We start from the raw sequence: 19,737 nt of genomic DNA, 5'->3' as shown, positions 1-19,737 counted from the left end.
TACTCTTTAAGTGCAGTGGCTAACTTTGCATACCAACAACGAGGTGACTGACGAAGGCCATATAGAGACTTGTGGAGTCTACATACCTTGCCACGATGTCCATGACTGAATCCAAGTGGTAAGCGCATATAGACTTCCTCCTCCAAATCACCGTGAAGAAAAGCATTTTGAACATCCATTTGATGCAATTCCCAATTGTTTATGGCAGCAATAGTAAGAAAAGTGCGAACGGTAACCATTTTAGCAGTAGGAGCGAAAGTTTCAGTAAAATCGATCCCTTCTTGTTGATGATTACCAAATACCACCAATCTCGCCTTGTACCGCTCAATAGACCCATCTGATTTTCGCTTGATTTTATACACCCACATACAACCAATAGCGGATTTATTTAATGGTAAATCCACTATAGACCACGTATTATTAGCCTCTAAGGCTGCTATTTCCTCTTCCATTGCGTGTTTCCATCTTGGATCACAAACAGCCTCTTTAAAAGAGGTTGGCTCAACATCATTATGAATCGCTGCAAGAAAATGTTTATGGGCAGGAGAAAAACTCTTATAATCAACAAAATGTGAGATGGGATACAGAGTACCTGAGACGGACGATGGGTTGGATGACGGGCCTGACGGAACTGAGGTCGTGTTAATGTGCTCGTGAACTTCATCCCAAGATATATAATCCTTATTTCGAGAATTAGGAATCTTTTGTCTTTTTCCTCTACCCATATCATCACCATCTGATTGTGCAGAAGGACCACTCGTATCAGTCACAGTTTCTGTATTAATTTCAGTTTCTGCATCAAGTACAGTACCTGCCGCGGGAGTAGAAACAGTCCCTGCATCAGGTACAGGCGCGGTTTCAGTAGAAACAACCGTCCCTGGAATTAGCGACGCGCTGCCCGTGGAATCGGGGTCTGCATTGGAAGATAATGAAGGCGGAATAAACTGAGGTTCAGTGTCAGTCCATCCGTGGACATCCGAAATGGCAGGAGTATCAGATATAGCAAATGGGAATTCAGTCTCGACGAAGTGAACATCTCTGGACTGAAAATAACTACCCGTATCAAGATCAAATAAATGCCAGCCTTTCTTCCCAAAAGGATAGCCAAGGAAAACACAACGCCGACTTCGAGAATCAAATTTGTCACTGGAATAAATATTCTTAGCATAACACAAACACCCGAAAACTCGAAGTAAACTCATATCAGGGGTTTTGCCAAAAACTAAAGCAAAAGGAGTGGCATTATTTAAAATACGAGTAGGTGTACGATTTATTAAGTATGCCGCTGTTAAAACACACTCTCCCCAAAATTCAACGGGCAAAGAACTTTGAAAACGCAAAGCACGAGCAACATTCAAAATATGTCTATGTTTCCGCTCAACTCGAGCATTTTGTTGAGGTGTCTTAACCATGGATGTCTGAAAAATAATACCATTCTCATGAAAATAAGGAATGAGTCCCCGAAATTCAGTCCCATTATCGCTCCGTACTATTTTTACATGACCATTAAATTGACGAGCAATCAAAGCAAAAAATTCACGCATAAGTTTAGGAACCTCATCTTTTGTTTTCATTAAATAAACCCAAACACATCTCGAAAAATCATCGACAATAGATAAAAAATAGCGTGAATCACAAGCACGATTCGGAAGATATGGACCCCAAACGTCGCAATGTATTAAATCAAATAAACATTCAGCTTTATTATCACTCAAAGGAAACGGGCTACGAGTCTGTTTAGCGCGCAAACAAATGTCACAATTCGAAAAATCATACGAAAAACTAGAAATAGACGGAATATGCTTCATAACCCGAGTTGATGGATGACCCATTCTTTGATGCCACAATGCTACACTTGCATCCCCGGTCACAGCATTAACACGAATAGGTTCCGTCATCTTCAAGTAGAACAGCCCATTTATCAGGTCACCCTTCCCAATCGTCGTCAAGGCACGGTCCTGTATTAGACAATGAGTATTCGTAAATTTCACACATAAATCTGAAGTGGATAAAAGTTGTGAAATTGACAGAAGGTTGCACGTGAAAGATGGAACCAATAGAACATTATTCAAGAATAAATGATCATTAAGCTTGATAGTGCCGGCTTTTGTAGCAACCAAACTTGCACCTGTAGGGAGACCAATATTGACAGGAGCAATAGAAACGCATGACTCAAATAATTCTTCACTATAACAAACATGGGCGGATGCACCCGTATCGAGTATCCATGTGAAAGGAAGCTTACCACTCAATCGGACCATATTGGTGACTACAGGAGTCTCACCGAAAACTGCATTCGCTTTGACAGTACTAGAAGATGCAGCGGAAGATGACGTCTCCCCTGTTTTGGGCACATGTTTGGGATGACCGACCGGAAACCCGATTATCTCCCAGCAGCGACTTACAGAATGGCCATCTTTGTTACACCGAGTACACTTGAAGCGAGGACGATCTGACTTTGGATGTTTGCCAGTCACCGCACATGCCATAGGGTTTACAACTTCGTCACGGGATTGAGTCACAGAGCGAACTTGCTCCTCCTGAGCGATACGTGAATACACCACATGGATATCAGGTAATGGAGTGATACCCAGTATACTGGAACGAACGGTAGCATACACCGGATCAAGTCCCATAAGAAACCCACGCACCTATTCCGTTGCTCTGCGCGTACGAATAATACCTTGCACATCGCATCTTGAACAACAATTACATGTGGGTAGAACATCATAATCATTGATGTCATCCCATAACAATTTAATTCGTCCAAAATAATCCATTAAAGACTCACCAGGCTTTTGCTTACATTCGGCAATGTCTGATTGGAGTTGGAAAATTTTGATGTCATTACCAACAGAAAAACGCAAGCGGATATCCTCCCAGAGATCATAGGCAATCTCTCGATAGGAAATTGACGGACGTAGACTTTCCCCGATGGTGTTGAAAATCCACGCAATAATAGTATAATTAACCGCACTCCAATCGTCCACCTCCTGTGGATTAGATGGCTTATTCTTGAGAGTCCCATCAATGAACCCTAGCTTCCTTTTGGCTCCCAACGCAACCCGAAAACCCTTAGCCCACTCGGCATAGTTTTTGGATCCTGTTAGGACAACATGAGTGATCCGTGCCCCTGTACCATCCTGGTTCGAAAGGGCATAGATTGGATTGACAGTTGATTTTTCCGCATGGACGTTCTTATCGTCAACCATTGCGAAGGAACGAAAAAAAATTTGAAAAATAAAGATTAAACTAATATCGCAAGATAAACTTGGCTCACGATACCATGTTAAGCAAAATGACAGTAAAACATAGAACAGAGAAAGAACTTGTGGAAGTTTTTGTATTGCTTCTCATTACGTTTCAATGAGTTTATATACACCTAGCATATCCTTTAAATTAGGAATTTGAATAACTGTAAACTCTAGTCTAGTAATTAGTATAATCTACTCCTCTAAACTAGGAAAAGAATAAGTCAATATAACAACTATCCTAGTTAATTACAAAATATTAGGAAGGTATTCCTAATATTGTGCTAACAGATCCTTTCATATTATCAAACATTCTACTGTAACCTTAGAACGTTGCCTTGTTCCTCTTCACTGTTACTTTATCTCGGGATTATTTTCACGCGGATTTTGTGTTCTTTACGCCGGATTCGCTTGGATTGTAATTTCTTTCTCTTCCTTTAATAATAATTAATCCTTTATTGCTTTAATTCTTCGCTTTCGTTACAATTAATTTCTGCCCTAATTTTCCTTATCGCAATTTATTGTTATTTCATTATGTTTACTGCTGGGAAATTAATTGCTGTTAGTTTAATTAGTAATATGAGTAGCTAATTCCCTTATGCTAAGACTATAGGGGATCCATAATTATGAAGGGAGAGTAATCGATTTATTGGGTTAATCTTTGGTATTGTCTTGTTGGTTAAATCTGCAGATTAATTGTATCCGTCTGATTGAGTCGACACAATTAGACCTATAATTCTTAGTGATCCTCGACCTGGACCGAAAGGTTGGAAGAGGCAAGACTAGTAGCAAACAATAGGGTATTGCAGTGAGGGCGAAAGTTAAGCTGTTTACACTTTAGGGTGAATTAAGGACCGAAAGGTGACATTCGTTACCCCTTAGACCGTATTTGCATTGACCTGAGACCTAGATTACTTGACCGGATGATTATGGTGAACCGTCTGTCTTAGCTGCTCCTCTTTATCTGTTTTCTCCCTTCTTTTTATTCCCCTCTTCCTTATTCTCTTTAGTTTAGAATATCACTTTCAAAACCCCCACACTGTGACATCCGACATACCAAATTAGACAGATATTTAGCAACTTAGCCTCCCTGTGGAGATCGACCCTACTTGCTGCTAGCTTCTGTTAGTTTTAACTTAGGTATTTATTTTTGGTACATAACGACCGTATCAGATACCATATGCAGGTCAAAGGAAAAGGGAGGACTGGGCATTAAGGATCAGGAGAGCTGGAACAAGGCAATGGTTGGGAGACTAGTTGATTGGATTGCTGTCAACAGAGATTCCATTTGGGTGCACTGGGTTCATAACAACTACCTCAAAGGGCAGGACTGGATGGATTATAAACCAAGCATGAATTCAAGCTGGGTGTGGAGAAGAATTTGCAAGATCAAAGATAAGATGGTAGCAGGTTATGCAAATGGCAAATGGAATGTTCAACCTGATGGGTATACCCCTGCTGGAAGCTATGAGTGGTTAAGGGGGGGTAGGCCTAAGGTGAGCTGGTACAAGGTAGTCTGGAATGGGTGGGTAATCCCAAAGCATCAGTTTATGGGTTGGTTAATAGCACATGCTGCACTGAACACAACATCTAAGCTGGTTGGGTTTGGTGTGGACATTGAGAATACCTGCTGTATATGTGCCCTAGCTGAAGAAACCACTGAACATCTCTTCTGTGAGTGTGCTTACAGCAAGAGGGTAGTGAGGGAGGTGAATAAGATGACTAGCTGAAACTACCCTGAGTGTGGGGTGTTGAACTTGTGTATGCAGAGGAATGGTACTATGCTGCAAAAGGGAATCCAGAATGCTATGATGTTAAGCTTGATATATCAGATATGGCATCAAAGAAACAAGTGTAGGAATGAGCAAATTCTGCTGTGTCCAGAACGTGTAGCCAAGCATATAATAGAGGAGATGAGAGCTCGGGTTCGTGGCAGGGACAGGCTGCAGATGAACTTAGCTGATTTGGAGTGGCTTAAAAAAATGAATCTGTTTGAGTGATAGTTTGTTGGTTGTTTTAGTTTACAAACACCCTATGTAAATTTGGTTTTTTTTTTATATATAATATACTCACATTTCACCAAAAAAAAAAGACTTAAACATGTGATCATCATGATCAACAGTTGTGATCGCATTATTGTCGGAGGACACATATTCCAACATGCAAACATCACCAACCGCCGACAACTTCAAACCCACCTTCTTCCTTTTTCCTTTCTCGCACAACCACCGCCACCCCCACCATAACCACCATGACTGACCCACTCACCTCACCTTTCTCCCCAAACCGCAGCAACTACCACAACCACGAGCAACAACCAGCAATGACAACGGCCGACGAGCAATGGAGGAAGGCGGGATTTTCAAAATTTGAATTTTGAAAATAGGCGGGCGCGAGACGAGTGACAAAGAGAGGATGGCGATGTGGGGAGATGGCGGTAGGAGTGGTGGGACGGTGGTGCGGTGGATTTTTGTGGCGGCCGGCTTTTTTTGTTTAGATCTGAAGAAAAAAAGGACGAAGTTGGAAGAGGAAGTGCGGTTGTTATTGTTGTTGTTGTTGTCGTGGAGTTGTTGCGGTAATGGAGGGAGGAGGGAGGCGGGTGGTGTAGGGTGCCAGTTAGGCACGGTGGTTCGTGGAAGGTGTGGCGGTGGTGGAGGACATGAGTGGTGACTGTGTTGTTGTTGTTGTTGTTGTTGTTGTTGTTGTTGTTGTTGTTGTTGTTGTTGTTGTTGTTGTTGTTGTTGTTGTTGTTGTTGTTGTTGTTGTTGTTGTTGTTGTTGTTGTTGTTGTTGTTGTTGTTGTTGTTGTTGTTGTTGTTGTTGTTGTTGTTGTTGTTGTTGTTGTTGTTGTTGTTGTTGTTGTTGTTGTTGTTGTTGTTGTTGTTGTTGTTGTTGTTGTTGTTGTTGTTGTTGTTGTTGTTGTTGTTGTTGTTGTTGTTGTTGTTGTTGTTGTTGTTGTTGTTGTTGTTGTTGTTGTTGTTGTTGTTGTTGTTGTTGTTGTTGTTGTTGTTGTTGTTGTTGTTGTTGTTATCGTTATCATGATTATCATTATTATTATTATTATTATTATTATTATTATTATTATTATTATTATTATTATTATTATTATTATTATTATTATTATTATTATTATAATAATAATAATAATAATAATAATAATAATAATAATTATTATTATTATTATTATTATTATTATTATTATTATTATTATTATAATTATTATTATTAGGGTTATTTGATATCAATAATCCATCCTATTGGTGGTTTGCTATAATCGCTCCATCTTATCAATAATCCCTATTAAATCCAACCTAAGCACCATACTTTCTAATAACGAACCATCTGATATTTTTTTAAGTTTATGTTGGAATATTTGTTAGATGCACAACCAAGCTGGTATATGTGATGTTTATGTGTAATATTTTCAAGTGATGAATCAAGAACTTTGTTTATTTGATACACATAAACATCACAAAATATGAATTTGGTTCGTTATTAGAAGGTATGGTGTTTAGGTTGGATTTAATTGAGATTATTGATAGGATGGAGTGATTATTGCAGACCACCAATAGGATGGATTATTGTTATGAAATAACCCTTATTATTATTATTTTTTTTTTATTATTTTTTTTTTGCAGAAAGTTAGGATCTTAATATTAAATAATCGGAATTTTGTGGTACAAGATCCTGAGCATCTACCAGGAAGGCTATAATAGCCACCTTAAACCAATAAACACAAACAACAAACAGACCAGACTTAACTAGCAGTAGAAGAACGAAGCAACACCAGATATTTAACTTTCCAAATGATAAGAACCCTTCTTTATATATATATATTGATTATTAGATATAATTAGATTAGGATAATTTTCTCATAAATTATTAAGAGGAAAAAGCTAGATCTACACTTATTAGTATTTCTAGAAAAGTTGGACTCTCTAATATCGCTCGAAAAGTTCCTACTTTATATATATACTAGATTGAATTCCCGGGCGATGCCCGGGCCAATTTGTAATATCGTATGATTATGATGTAATAATACTCATTGCCATGTACTTGCACTTAATGAGCTGATTTTTACTGAACCGAACTTATAGGAGTTGAGTTGAACTTATAAGAGCTTAACTTATAGAAAATTGGGCATGAATTGAGTTTACCTTTTCTTGAGTGAACTGATCTTATAAGAGCTTAAGTTATAGAAAATTGGTATGAATTTAGTTTAACTTTTCTTGACTAAACTTATACAAACTTATAGGAGTTTACAAACCCGATATCTTTCTGTCACATATTTTGTTCCCTAATGTTCTCATTTGTAAGAGTATAATAATTTCGAATTACTTCGTTGCCTTTCTTTTGTTATTGTAAGAATCAACGTAATATGAAATAAATTAAATATCATACATACCATCTAAATAAAAGCCACTTAAGAAATTGATCTCATTCATCTAATGCACTTATACATTGATAAAAATAATCAAATATTATAGCTTATTTTAGAGTAGATAGTGCGTGCCCCAAATGAATCTAACAATAACGCCAAGAGAAGAATGCAAAAAAAGAAGCCTAAAAGCATGCTTCACCATATTCATAATTTTATATAACAATAAATTTAAAAATTAAACCAAACATGTAGTATAATGCGGGAAAATGAGATGTTAGTTTCAATTGACACGGATATTAATTAATGGAACATTTAACCGTAATCAAATCACTATATATTAATTGAAATGGCATAAAGGTATCTTTTTTTTTTTTTTTTTTTTTTTGGCAACAGTAAAGAAAAGTTTACATTTTCATGGCCTGACGAGCAAGACCATGCGCAATGTTATTAAGGTGCCTAGGTAAGAAACTAAAGCTTACACAATGGAAATGAACCCAGATATTAGGTCGCTGAGGATTCCTCTCACGACATGGCTTTCCTTCTCAAGTCCTGCGATCTGATTTACCAGTCTTAAGCAGTCTGTTGTAACCTCCAGGTGAAGCTCGCCCCTATCTCTGGCGCAAACAAAGACCTCTCGTAATCCTAAGGATTTCGCCTGTAGAGCAGACTCTAATGCACAGTTATGTATTGACACAATCGATTTACGGAATTACGAAAATTCTTTGCTAAAGAATTGTTTACGTCTGTTAGCAAGCTAAAGTTCCTTTTGCAATCAAAATTAAACCTCAATTAAGCATGGATCTCATCGTTGAATAACATGAGCTTTGGATAAATTTTCCTGAGCACGTAATCTATTTATTTGAATTAGCTTCATGAATGAAGAAACACGGGTAATCTTGATAGTGGAGATAATCTTAAGCGCTTTTATTTCTTTTATTATTTTAATATTTTAATATTTTAAGTAGGGTGGTACCGAAATTGTGTACCATAACTACCATTCGGTGGCGCTCTATCGCCATCCTATCTTAGATCTATATTTATACTATAATTTTTTGACATAAATTTCACATGGATTTGTCTTCTAAGAAAACTATGTTACTCGACAGTATTATACATGTTTGACAACCCCTTCTTCTTCTTCTTCTTCAAGAGAGAGAGAGAGAGAGAGAGAGAGAGAGAGAGAGAGAGAGAGAGAGGGAGAGCAGTCTCTTCTACTTTCGGCATTGCTCTGGTGACGAAAACTATCTCTTTCAACATCACTTTCGCAGTCTCCAATATCAAAAATCTCATTCTAATAACTCTTGAAACCGGATAAGTTCAATATGAATCATGGGCCACCCCCTTTTCTTTAATACGGCCGAGACTGATTCGGCTTTTATATAATCTTAACGAACTTTATATAAAGTATGCAAATTAACATAAGATGACTATATATAAAATTAGTATCATAACTCAAATTCATAGAATCATAGTAAGTTAAGCTAAAACAAAGATATAGGTTACGGTAAAATACACTACTATAGCTTATGTACTATGAACGTGATTATCATGGAATACACATGAAATATAACTTACACTATCCATCGTATAAGTACCAGAGAACAAAAATAATGCCGAACTATAAAACAATAAATATATACGAAACCTAATACATTAAATGGGCTTACTGTGTGTATATATAATACTTCGTACTCAAGAGGGTCGCTTTTTTAGTCGTAATGAAGGAATAATGTTGGTTTGTCTCGATCAATCTTCATATATACCGCACAATCATGTTACCTGCGGCAAATAATAAACATAAATAAGGTTTTTTTATACAACGATAGAATGTCGTACATAAATATATAGAGTAGGAACATGAAACTTCTAAATAATAAAGCATAGTAGTATATTACAAATTAAAAAGTATATCCGATTATTCCGTTATTGCACTACACAAAAGGTAAAAAAAAAAAATCATAATCATAAGTTAGGAAGTAAACATCACATCACAATTACATTAAAACTTTAAATCTAAAGAGCATATAAAATTGTGTTCACAATAAAAAAAATCTTAAAGAGAACCAAAAAAAATAATCTCATGAATATATGGAGTTTTGGTTGCAAAAAATCAGAATATATACAAATATTAGTAGAATCCTATTCTAAATAAACTTGATCAGGAGGAGTCCTACATCCTTATAGACTTATAGTTTGACTAAAGTTGTAGTAATACAGTGATAGAGTACGTATGAAATTTGTTAGCTTTTTTTTAGGGCTAATTATTTAGCATTATTTATTTCATTAAGGTGTTTTGCGAAGGTTGGAGACTCTATAATCGCTCGAAAAAAGCTTCCTTTAATAATATAGATAGATGTATGTATTGATTGATGATTGATTGATTGATTTGCTTTGTTTAGATAAAAATTGTTATTATGTTTTATATTATTATTTTGTGAACAATCTCAAAAGTAGTAATTAATAATAAAATATGAATATGAAGTCTTTAATATTGTACGCTCGTCTTCTATAAAAATTGGACTTTTTATAATTTTCTTTTATATAGATAGATAAATATTGATTACCAGCTAAGAGTTACAATTATTATTTCAGTTTATAGTTGTTAACTTGTTGTCTAATACTCGTGATCACTATCTTTTAATTGGGGTTTTATCCTTTTTTTAATTCACTTTTAACCAAAACTGGTCATCATCTGTTCTCCAAGATCCCCACACCGATATCGTGACAATATTTTACAAATACATACTCCCATCCAAACCAAAGGTTACATTTGACTTTATTACGCATGCCGAGGTGCGTTTTGCAACGTGAATATCTTTAGTTACACATTATTAAAAATTATAAAAACTTGATATTCTTATAGAATTCATGACGATGAATCAAACAAGATCTCGCATGACTATGTTTTCTCTTATACATTACTAATAATACCAAAGATTATCTACAATCATGAATAGTGCCAAAAAGTCAAATGTAACCTTTGTTTTGGATGGGAGGGAGTACCTAACTGTAATGGCTCTTAATATGATCAAGGCTTTACATAGTGTAGCAAGTATTGTCTTTTTTTTTTTTTTTTTTTTTTTTTTTTGAAGAAACCCAAAAGGGTTTAATTGGATAAAGCTAAATCAAGCGAAGAAACATCAGAAATGTGTTGAGGTAGATCGTCCATCCACACTCGTCTACCTAAGCTCCAAGGGGTAACATGAGCAAGCAAATGAGCTACCTATTGAAGCGCCTACTAACGAAAGAAAAATTAACGGACTCAAAAGAATTACAACTAGACAAAATGTCTTCATAGAGCAGATGTATATCACTACGTCCTTTTCGCCGAGCCCGCAAATCCGTCACTACCTCCAAGCAATCACTTTCGAAAATCACTTGTTTATACTCCGAATCAATGGCTTCCTTTACTCCCATCAACACCGCATATGCTTCCGCCATCTTCACCTCCCACGTCTCCTCCCTTTGCACAACAACCGCTTTCAGAACCACCCCGTTTTCATCTCTGCACACAACCCCAATCCCCATACCCATGCCCTCCATGAACCCAACGTCGACGTTAATCTTGACAGCTCCTACTCCCGGCCTCATCCATCCTTGCTTCTCTCCCTCCTTACTGCCATCTTTCCCCTGCTCCTCCATCACTCTCCCCTCCCCTGTTCAAGTATTCGCCCCACTCCCACCACCAGAGTGCAACACCCTTTCCTCATCTGCTCTTATTTCTCCTAGCAGTCCCCTCACCCGATCCAAAACCCCATTCAGCTCGCCCCTCACTCCCTCAAAGATAAATTTATTCCTCCGTTCTCACAAAGCCCAGCATTCGACCATGAACTCTACGCAATGCTCCTCCCTCATCTCCTTCAGCGTGCTCTCCACCCACTCCCTCACCCTCTCACCCCCACCATCCACCGACACATCCAAACCCAACCCATCCCAAAAACCCTTCACCCACCCACAGTCCCGAAAAATATGGAGACAAGTCTCCATATTATTGTAGCAAAACGGACAGTCCATGTCATGCCCAACTAGCCTCTTCGCAATATTCGCTTTTGTGGCTAGGCTGTCGTGACATAATTGCCAGAAGAACACCTTGATACGGGGGAGAACGAGCATTTTCCATATCTTACTCCAAAGCCATTTATCACGGGTAAAGTCCGACTGTTCTATTCCGCTACCATCATCGACAAGCAATTTGTAGGCCGAGCGAACCGAGTACTCACCATCTTTCTCATAATCCCAACACCAATCATCCACGGGTTTCGTTGCACTAATGCGAATGCTAAGAATTCTTTCCTGTTCGAAAGGTAGAAACAGGATGCTCACCTTCTCACGGCCCCAGCCCAATCCATCCGCACGCATCAAATGGGCCAATTTCATATCCTCATCGTTGTCTAGTCTAGGAGAGATAATACGTCGAGATTGAGTTTCGGGATCCAAGGATCCGACCACACCGAAGTGCTCCAACCATCCCCAATTCGTCGTCTCGCTCCTCGCATAACAACCTCCCTCGCTTCCCAAATGCTTCGCCAAGTATAGCTCGGATTGGGTCCAAGCTCCGCATCAACAAAGGAACGGTCTCCAAAATATTTCCCTTTAAGTACACGAGCCATAAGACAGGTATCATTTGTCATGAGACGCCAAGCCTGTTTCCCTAATAGCGCTTTGTTGAAATTCGCAAAATCTCAAAACCCCAAGCCTCCACGACACTTTGGCTTACACATCTTGCTCCATGCTACCCACGACATTTTCCTCCTCCCGTTGTCCGAGCCCCACCAAAAGGTCGACACCATAGAGCGTAGATCGTCACAAAAAGTCGTCGGGATTTTGAACACACTCATGGCATATGTGGGCATAGCTTGAGCAACCGCTTTAATCAAAGTCTCTTTTCCCGCCTTACTAAAAAGCAACCCTTTCCATCCTTGAAGCTTCTTGCTTAGTTTATCCCGGATAATATTAGTAAGAGCTTTCTTTGATCGTCCTATAACCGTAGGCAGCCCCAAATATTTTTCTTGTACATCAACTTCTCTAACCCCTAGCACCCCTAGAACACCCATTTTGCGGAAGGCCTTAGTCCCCTTGCTGAAGGAAATGGTTGTCTTCTCTAAATTGATAGACTGCCATGATGTATCTTCGTACCTCCTCAAAATATCCTTCACCACGCCAGCTTCCCGAACATTCGCCTTAACGAAAATAATGCTGTCATCCGCAAACAACAAGTGGGTCACAACCGGGGCGACAGGTGCTATTCGGATTCTGTGAATACTTCCCCTTTCCATCGCACTACGGAGCATGCTAGACATAACTTCAGTGCAAATAATAAACAGATTGGGTGATAATGGGTCCCCTTGTCTCAGCCCTCTAGTTGGGAAAAAAGTCTCGGACTCCGACCCATTAATTAAGACAGAATAGGAAACCGTTCTCACGCACTCCATAACCCGATTTATCCACCTTCTGTCCATTCCCATCACACATAGAACACGCTCCAGAAAATCCCATTCCACCCTATCGTAGGCTTTAGACATGTCCAATTTCAACGCCATATGTCCCCAGTTCCTCGCGAGTTTTTCATATAATGGAACATCTCAAACGCAATTAGAACATTATCCGTTATAAGCCGACCCGGTGTAAAAGCGCTTTGATTTTCAGAAACTATCTCACCAAGAAATTTTTTTAACCTATTAGCCAATACTTTAGATATAAGTTTATAGAGCACATTACATAGGCTTATAGGTCGAAAATCCACAAATTTGTCCGGAGCTTTCTTTTTCGGGATAAGAACAATTTGGGTAGTATTTAGGCCAGCAGGAAAAGGGGCACCATTAAGCACATTTAAAGTCATACGAACCACAGACGGACCAACAATATGCCAATATGTTTGATAAAAAAGAGCATTCATACCATCAGGTCCTGGGGCTTTGAGAGGATGCATTTGATTCAACGCTTCTACAATTTCATCCCCTTTATAAGGGGCCCGTAGAAAATCATTCATCTCATGTGTCACCCGTCCCGAGACTCCCTCCAAAATATTTTCGAAATTAGCTGGTTCTGATGATGTAAAAAGAGACCCAAAGTATTTAACAGTTGCCCCTTTAATTCCATCACCATTCTTGTATTTTCGGCCGTCCTCATCAAAAATTTGGCGGAGGAAATTTTTTTTGCTTACGTTGTTGGGCTTTACGGTGGAAGAATTTTGTGTTTTTATCGCCATCTTTTAACCACAGAGCTCTTGATCTTTGTCTCCAGTAAGACTCGTCTTTACGTAGAAGCCCAGCAATCTCGCTTATCACCGCTTTTCGCTCCCTCAGCACGCTCCTAGACTGTTCTCCCTCGTTTAGCCTCTTAAGAATGCCCCTCTTCTTTCTCAAGTCCTTCAGAATTTGGCCTATATTTGAGCCTTTCCATTTCCCCAGCTCTATCGCACACCGACTGATTGTATCAGTAATGTCAAAAACTCCCTCGTCCCACACCTTTTTTATAGTCTCCTCACACCCCGCCTCCCCTACCCATATTTGCTCGAACTTAAATTTTCGTTTTTGCCCTTCTACCCCACCAGTTCTCGCGTCAAGATCGATTCGAATTGGAGCATGATCCGACCATTCCCGGTCCAAATGTGTAAGCTTGGTGTATGGAAATAAATTCCTCTATGCTTCATTCATCATAGCTCTATCCAACCTACATTGACGGTTATCATCCCCTTCTTGGCCATTATTATAAGTGAAAGCATGCCCCTCATAGTCAAGGTCCCGTAACCCACAATCTTCCACAGCCGATCTAAAGTTATTCATCTGCCACTGAGCCCGCTCCCCTCCCCTCATCTACGTCGAGAACAGGACTTCATTGTAGTCGCCTATACAAATCCATGGGTCGTCCGACAGCTGAGCTAGAAGTCTCAATAATTGCCAAGAAAGGTGTCGATCTTGAACCGCGGGCCAGCCATAAAAGTCGGTCACTCTCCACTTAGCCACTTCTCCCTCAATCACAAAATCCATATGGTGCACCGACGCAGAATTAAAAACATAATTAACCTCCGTCCTCCACAGAAAAGCTAAGCCACCAGATCGACCTACACTATCTACTTCCATACCTACAAAATCCGGAAAAAACTGTTTAACTTTATACATCTCTATACTACTAAGCTTGGTTTCACACAAAAAGACTACATAAGGGGCCTCTCTTCTGATTAGCTCCTGAAGTCCGCCTACTGCATCGGGGTTGCCCAGCCCCCTGCAGTTAAGGCTCAAAATTTTCATAATGCCCGGCGGGGTTGAGTCCTCTCAACCTCCGTCTCAGGTGAAGTTACACCCATCATTAATCGAACCTTCTTTTGACTCCCTGCATCATCCAATCTGTCAACCCCATGTTCCCCGACACCCTCCTGTTTTTTACGTTTCTTCTCCCCTGCTTCCTTTCCCCCCTCCCCTCTGTTCCTACTGAACACCCCATCCCCGCAGCTAAAGTTCCCGCCCCTGCCATCCCCATCTGATCTCTCTCCAAACGCCTCCACGTACTCAACCCCTTCAGCTGCCCTCCAACTAAGCCACCATCAGTTTCCGTAACCTCCCCTTGGGAAAGCTTTGTGCCTTCCTCATCAGCAGTCCCCCTTCCCCCATCATTAACTTTCATATGCTCCCCTGCCACCACAACCGTCGCCCCTTCCTTTTCCCCCATATTGATTCTCTCCGTTGTACTCCTCGTTTCCCCATCCTGCTCTTGGTTAGTGCCCCCTTGCTCCACCACCATGGTCATGCTCGTAACCTGCTCCTGCTCGCAATCCTTAACTCTTCCCCCCTTTTGTTTAAGAGAAATAGATTTAAGTTTGTCAATTATATTATCCACAACTTCTTCCTCCCTCTGTCTGTTTTCCCTCTCAAAAGCCTCATTTAAAGATCGTGCTCCTTTTGCCTTAACCTCAGTTGCTGTTTTGAACACCTTCCAAGGAGAGGCTCTCAAGGCCTCGCTGAAACGTAGCTCACCCTCATCATAAGGTCCCTCGTCACAATCTTTCTCGCCGTGTCCTAAAATACCACATCCGTAGCAGAAGGTCGAGAGTCTTTCGTATTTCACTTCAAATTCCACCTGCAAACCAGTAGGCATCCTCACTCCAACCTTGGACTTTAGGGGTTTTCTAATGTCATGGATAACCCTAAGTCTAATGGCTCGTTCCATCTCCGGGAAAGGCGTCTTGTCCACCATCACAAACTGTCCAAGCTGCATACCTAGCCTACGAATGTTCTCCTCGTTCGCTCTCCCCCTAACTGGCAAGTCATAAACCCTAGCCCATATTGGAACAAGAAATAGCGGTGTATCCGACAATCTACCATCATCACAAGGATCATTGAAGCACCAAATAAATTTATCGAAATGCCACGGTTGACCTTCTATAATTCTCGCTTTATCTTTCTCATCATCAAAGTTGAAAACAAAAATCTTATTTTTGACATCGATAAGGTTTCCCGTAACCGCACCTTTCGTATTCCAGAGTTTGATCATCGATTCAATAGCAGCCTTCGCATTAATCGCCTTCGAGGTCCAGATTCGCCCTACCAGAAGATGTTTCTCTACGCTTTCCTCCTTCGAACTCCCCCCAACATCCCATACAAAAGTCTCGTCATCAGCATTCATGGCTTGTTTCCCTTTATTCGACGCTAAATTTGACCTAGCCTGATCCCCCATGCCCTAATCTCAAGAAAAACGAATAACTGCCACACGAAAGAAAAAGAAGAAAGAGTAAAAGTAAGTGAATGAAAACGTGAGCCCCTCGAAAAGGAACGAGGAGATCAGTCCTCAGGAAAAAGGAGAAATCGACAACTGAGTATAGACGGAAGCCCTCATAGAAACCCTAGAGAAGACTATTGACGTCTATGCTTTGAGTTAACTAAGTATTGTCTTGTTTTAATTATGGTTGGTTTGGATACACAGGTTAAATATCTACAAAGGTAAAAAGAAAAAAAAAAGTAAACAAATAATATAATATAGAGGGGGTAACAAACAATAATACCCCACAACTCTTAACATGTGACCTTAGGGTTCAATTTAGAAAAACCGATATACGAAGTACTCTCATCTTACCTCAACCACCACAACTCCATTTAATTTTAATATCACACAAATAAATTTTACCTAAATCGTTAAAATGATCTTTGCAGCTCCAATATTCTATGTACCACAAAGATAACACTAAAAAGAAAAAAGAAAAAAAATGAATACAAAAATTTAAGTTGGAAAAATTGTATGAGCCGAATCAATAATTGGTAGAACCTGATTTCGAGTTAGAGTGCAAAAATTTATGGATTCCACACATCCATGATTACTATCACTAAAATCCATCAAATTAGTAAGGGCAAAATCGCCAATTTATGGATTTTTTTTTTTAAGATTTGGTATCAAGTTTGGAAGAAAATGTTATTTTAAATATAAGATTTTCCTCCTTACCAGCAGAGATCCTAGAGCGAAACCAGATATCTAAAAGGGTGTCGCGAACAAGGTTATGCCGATGTTGTTTTTGTTGTTATTATTATTAGTATTAGTATTATTATTAGTATTATTATTAGCATTAGCATTAGTATTATTATTATTATTATTATTATTATTATTAGTATTATTAGTATTATTATTATTATTATTATTATTATTATTATTATTATTATTATTATTAGTATTAGTATTATTATTATTACTATTATTACTATTATTACTATTATTATTACTATTAAAACTACTATTATTACTATTACTATTACTATTATTGTTGTTATTGTTATTCTTGTTGTTATTGTTGTTATTATTGTTATTGTTGTTATTGTTATTGTTATTGTTATTGTTATTATGTTTATTATTGTTGTTATTGTTATTATGGTTATTACTGTTATTGTTATTATTATTTTTTAATTTTTTAATTTTTTAATTTTTTTGAAAAAAGTTATAATTCCTTGCATTCTTCCTCAAGGGGCAAAAGAAAAGAATACAAGGTTTTTACAAAGAATATCCACTTAAGCCTTAAAATAAGGCCAATTAAGCATTTAAACTATCCCTAATTCTAGTGTCTAAGCGAGAAGAGAATTTATACAAGGAGATACTAATTATTATTATTATTATTGTTGTTATTGTTATTATTATTATTATTATTATTATTATTATTATTGTTATTGTTATTGTTATTGTTATTGTTATTGTTATTGTTATTGTTATTGTTATTGTTTTTATTATTATTATTATTTTTTTTTAAATTTTTTTTTTTTTTTTTTTTTTTTTTTGCAAAAAGTTATAATTCCTTTCATTCATCCTTAAGGGGCAAAAGAAAAGAATACAAGATTTTTACAAAGAATATCCACTTAAGCCTTAAAATAAGGCCAATTAAGCATTTAAACCATCCCTAATTCTAGTGTCTAAGGGAGAAGAGAATTTATACAACAAGGAGATACTAATTGTATACTTGAGTTTGGCCAAAACCTGCTGTACAGTATGCTCAATCCCATTGAAAATCTTGTTATTACGTTCAGCCCATACCCCATATATAGTTCCTACCAAGCAGCTGATATACTAAATGCTCTTCCAATGCTTTTTGGTCCTTCTCCCTACACTCCGTTTGACTTCTGTTATGTAGCTGTTACTCCTACCAGTCATTTTCATCCAGTCCAGTGTACCTCCCCATATAGCCTGAGAGTATGGACACTTAAAGAATAAATGAGAGTGTGACTCATTTGCATTTCTACACAGAGCACACTTGTTAATGATGATCATTCCCCTATCCTGAAGTGTATCCACTGTGGCTAGACATTCTTGCAATAGCCTTTCTAGGTTCCACTGTTTTCCCCAAAAGAGTGCTAAGATACTTCTTTATTGGATGATGAGGCCTGAACTAGTGGTAAGCTAAGTGAGTGTTATACTTTCCACTAATGCACCAGCCTGTAAGCAAATTCGGAGTAGTAGAAAGAGAACATGTAGCCTGGAGAATTTCATTCTTGACAGTAAGGATCCCTTTGAAGCTCTCTGAGAAGTACTCCCTGCTATCACTGTCCCAGATGGTGCCCTGTGTCAGGTTGTATGCATGGTTCCACTTGCTCCAAATACCAGTAGGTGACTGATCCAGAGACCAAATACATTTGGAAAAAAGCGCTTTATTCCAGGAAAGAAGCTCCTTAACCCCAAAACCCCCCTTTTATCTAGGAGAACCGATACTCTTCCAGCTTTTCAACACCATTTTTCGAATGTTATCCTCATGTCTCCAAAAAAAAATTTACACATCCTACTAATAAGTTTGATAACAGTTCTAGGCAATAATCCACCAGCACACAAGAAGTTTTCTAGGCCAAAGAAAATAGAGTTTAGCAGCTGAACCTTTCCTGCATAATATAGAAGTTTGGTAGACCAGTGTTGTATAGCAGCCTGGATTTTAGTAATAAGTGCACAATACATTACCACGGTGTTCTTAGCAGTATTCAAAGGTAACCCTAGATACCTGAATGGGAAATGTCCCTCTGGAAACCCTGTTAGTGTTAGAATTTGCTCTTTTATGGTAGCCTGAACTCCTCCAAAGTAAATTTCAGTTTTTTCAGTATTTGCTATAAGACCTGTCCAACTAGTAAATTTATTTAGAGTGTTCAACACTGCCTGAACTGAAGGAACATCCCCTCTAGTAAAGATCATCAGATCATCCGAAAAAATTAAGTGAGTGACGCCAATTCTAGAGCACTTAGGGTGATAAGAGACAGAGGGTTGCAAACAGATTTCTCTCAGGTACTTAGAAAGGACTTCCATACTTAGAACAAATACATAAGGAGAGAGTGGATCTCATTGCCTTAGCCCACTCTTTCCTTGAAAGAAACCATGAGATGAACCATTAAGCTTGAGGGAGAACCAGGGGCTTGAAATACATCCTATTATCCACTTGATGAAAAGAGGAGGGAATTTCAAGGTATGAAGCATATCCTCAATGAACTGCCATTGTAGTGAGTCAAAAGCTTTACGAATATCTACCTTTATAAGACTTCTAGGAGTGAGGTATTTCCTATTATATTCTTTTACCAAAGACTGAGATAACATTATGTTCTCATGAATGTCCCTTCCCTTAATGAATGTTGCCTGCTCAGGACCAATGAGGTAGGGT

At 38.5% G+C, this 19,737-nt stretch overlaps 4 protein-coding genes across 4 annotated transcripts; 1 reads left to right on the top strand and 3 right to left on the bottom strand.

The window, feature by feature from the left end:
• Nucleotides 1-2,651: 2,651 nt before the first annotated feature.
• Nucleotides 2,652-3,212, bottom strand: LOC141632433 (uncharacterized). The gene has a single exon (XM_074444979.1). The coding sequence runs from the start codon at nucleotides 3,210-3,212 to the stop codon at nucleotides 2,652-2,654; it is 561 nt and encodes a 186-aa protein (XP_074301080.1).
• A 1,280-nt stretch (nucleotides 3,213-4,492) lies between these two features.
• LOC141632432 (uncharacterized) lies at nucleotides 4,493-5,251 on the top strand. The gene is made up of 2 exons (XM_074444978.1): nucleotides 4,493-4,960; nucleotides 5,021-5,251. The coding sequence occupies exons 1-2, from the start codon at nucleotides 4,493-4,495 to the stop codon at nucleotides 5,249-5,251; spliced, it is 699 nt and encodes a 232-aa protein (XP_074301079.1).
• A 7,910-nt stretch (nucleotides 5,252-13,161) lies between these two features.
• Nucleotides 13,162-14,446, bottom strand: LOC141632430 (uncharacterized). Its single transcript, XM_074444976.1, has 3 exons — nucleotides 14,308-14,446; nucleotides 13,795-14,130; nucleotides 13,162-13,676 (listed from the first exon to the last, which is right to left on the bottom strand). Exons 1-3 carry the CDS (start codon nucleotides 14,444-14,446, stop codon nucleotides 13,162-13,164), a joined length of 990 nt encoding a protein of 329 aa, XP_074301077.1.
• Nucleotides 14,447-18,489: 4,043 nt separating this feature from the next.
• On the bottom strand, nucleotides 18,490-19,388 carry LOC141632429 (uncharacterized). The gene is made up of 2 exons (XM_074444975.1): nucleotides 18,897-19,388; nucleotides 18,490-18,711 (listed from the first exon to the last, which is right to left on the bottom strand). The coding sequence occupies exons 1-2, from the start codon at nucleotides 19,386-19,388 to the stop codon at nucleotides 18,490-18,492; spliced, it is 714 nt and encodes a 237-aa protein (XP_074301076.1).
• Between the last annotated feature and the right edge of the window lie 349 nt (nucleotides 19,389-19,737).

This window comes from Silene latifolia, chromosome Y (assembly GCF_048544455.1).
Source record: "Silene latifolia isolate original U9 population chromosome Y, ASM4854445v1, whole genome shotgun sequence".
Taxonomy (NCBI): domain Eukaryota; kingdom Viridiplantae; phylum Streptophyta; class Magnoliopsida; order Caryophyllales; family Caryophyllaceae; genus Silene; species Silene latifolia.
The sequence above is the reverse complement of the archived record's forward strand: the minus strand, read 5'-3'. Positions and strand labels throughout refer to the sequence as shown.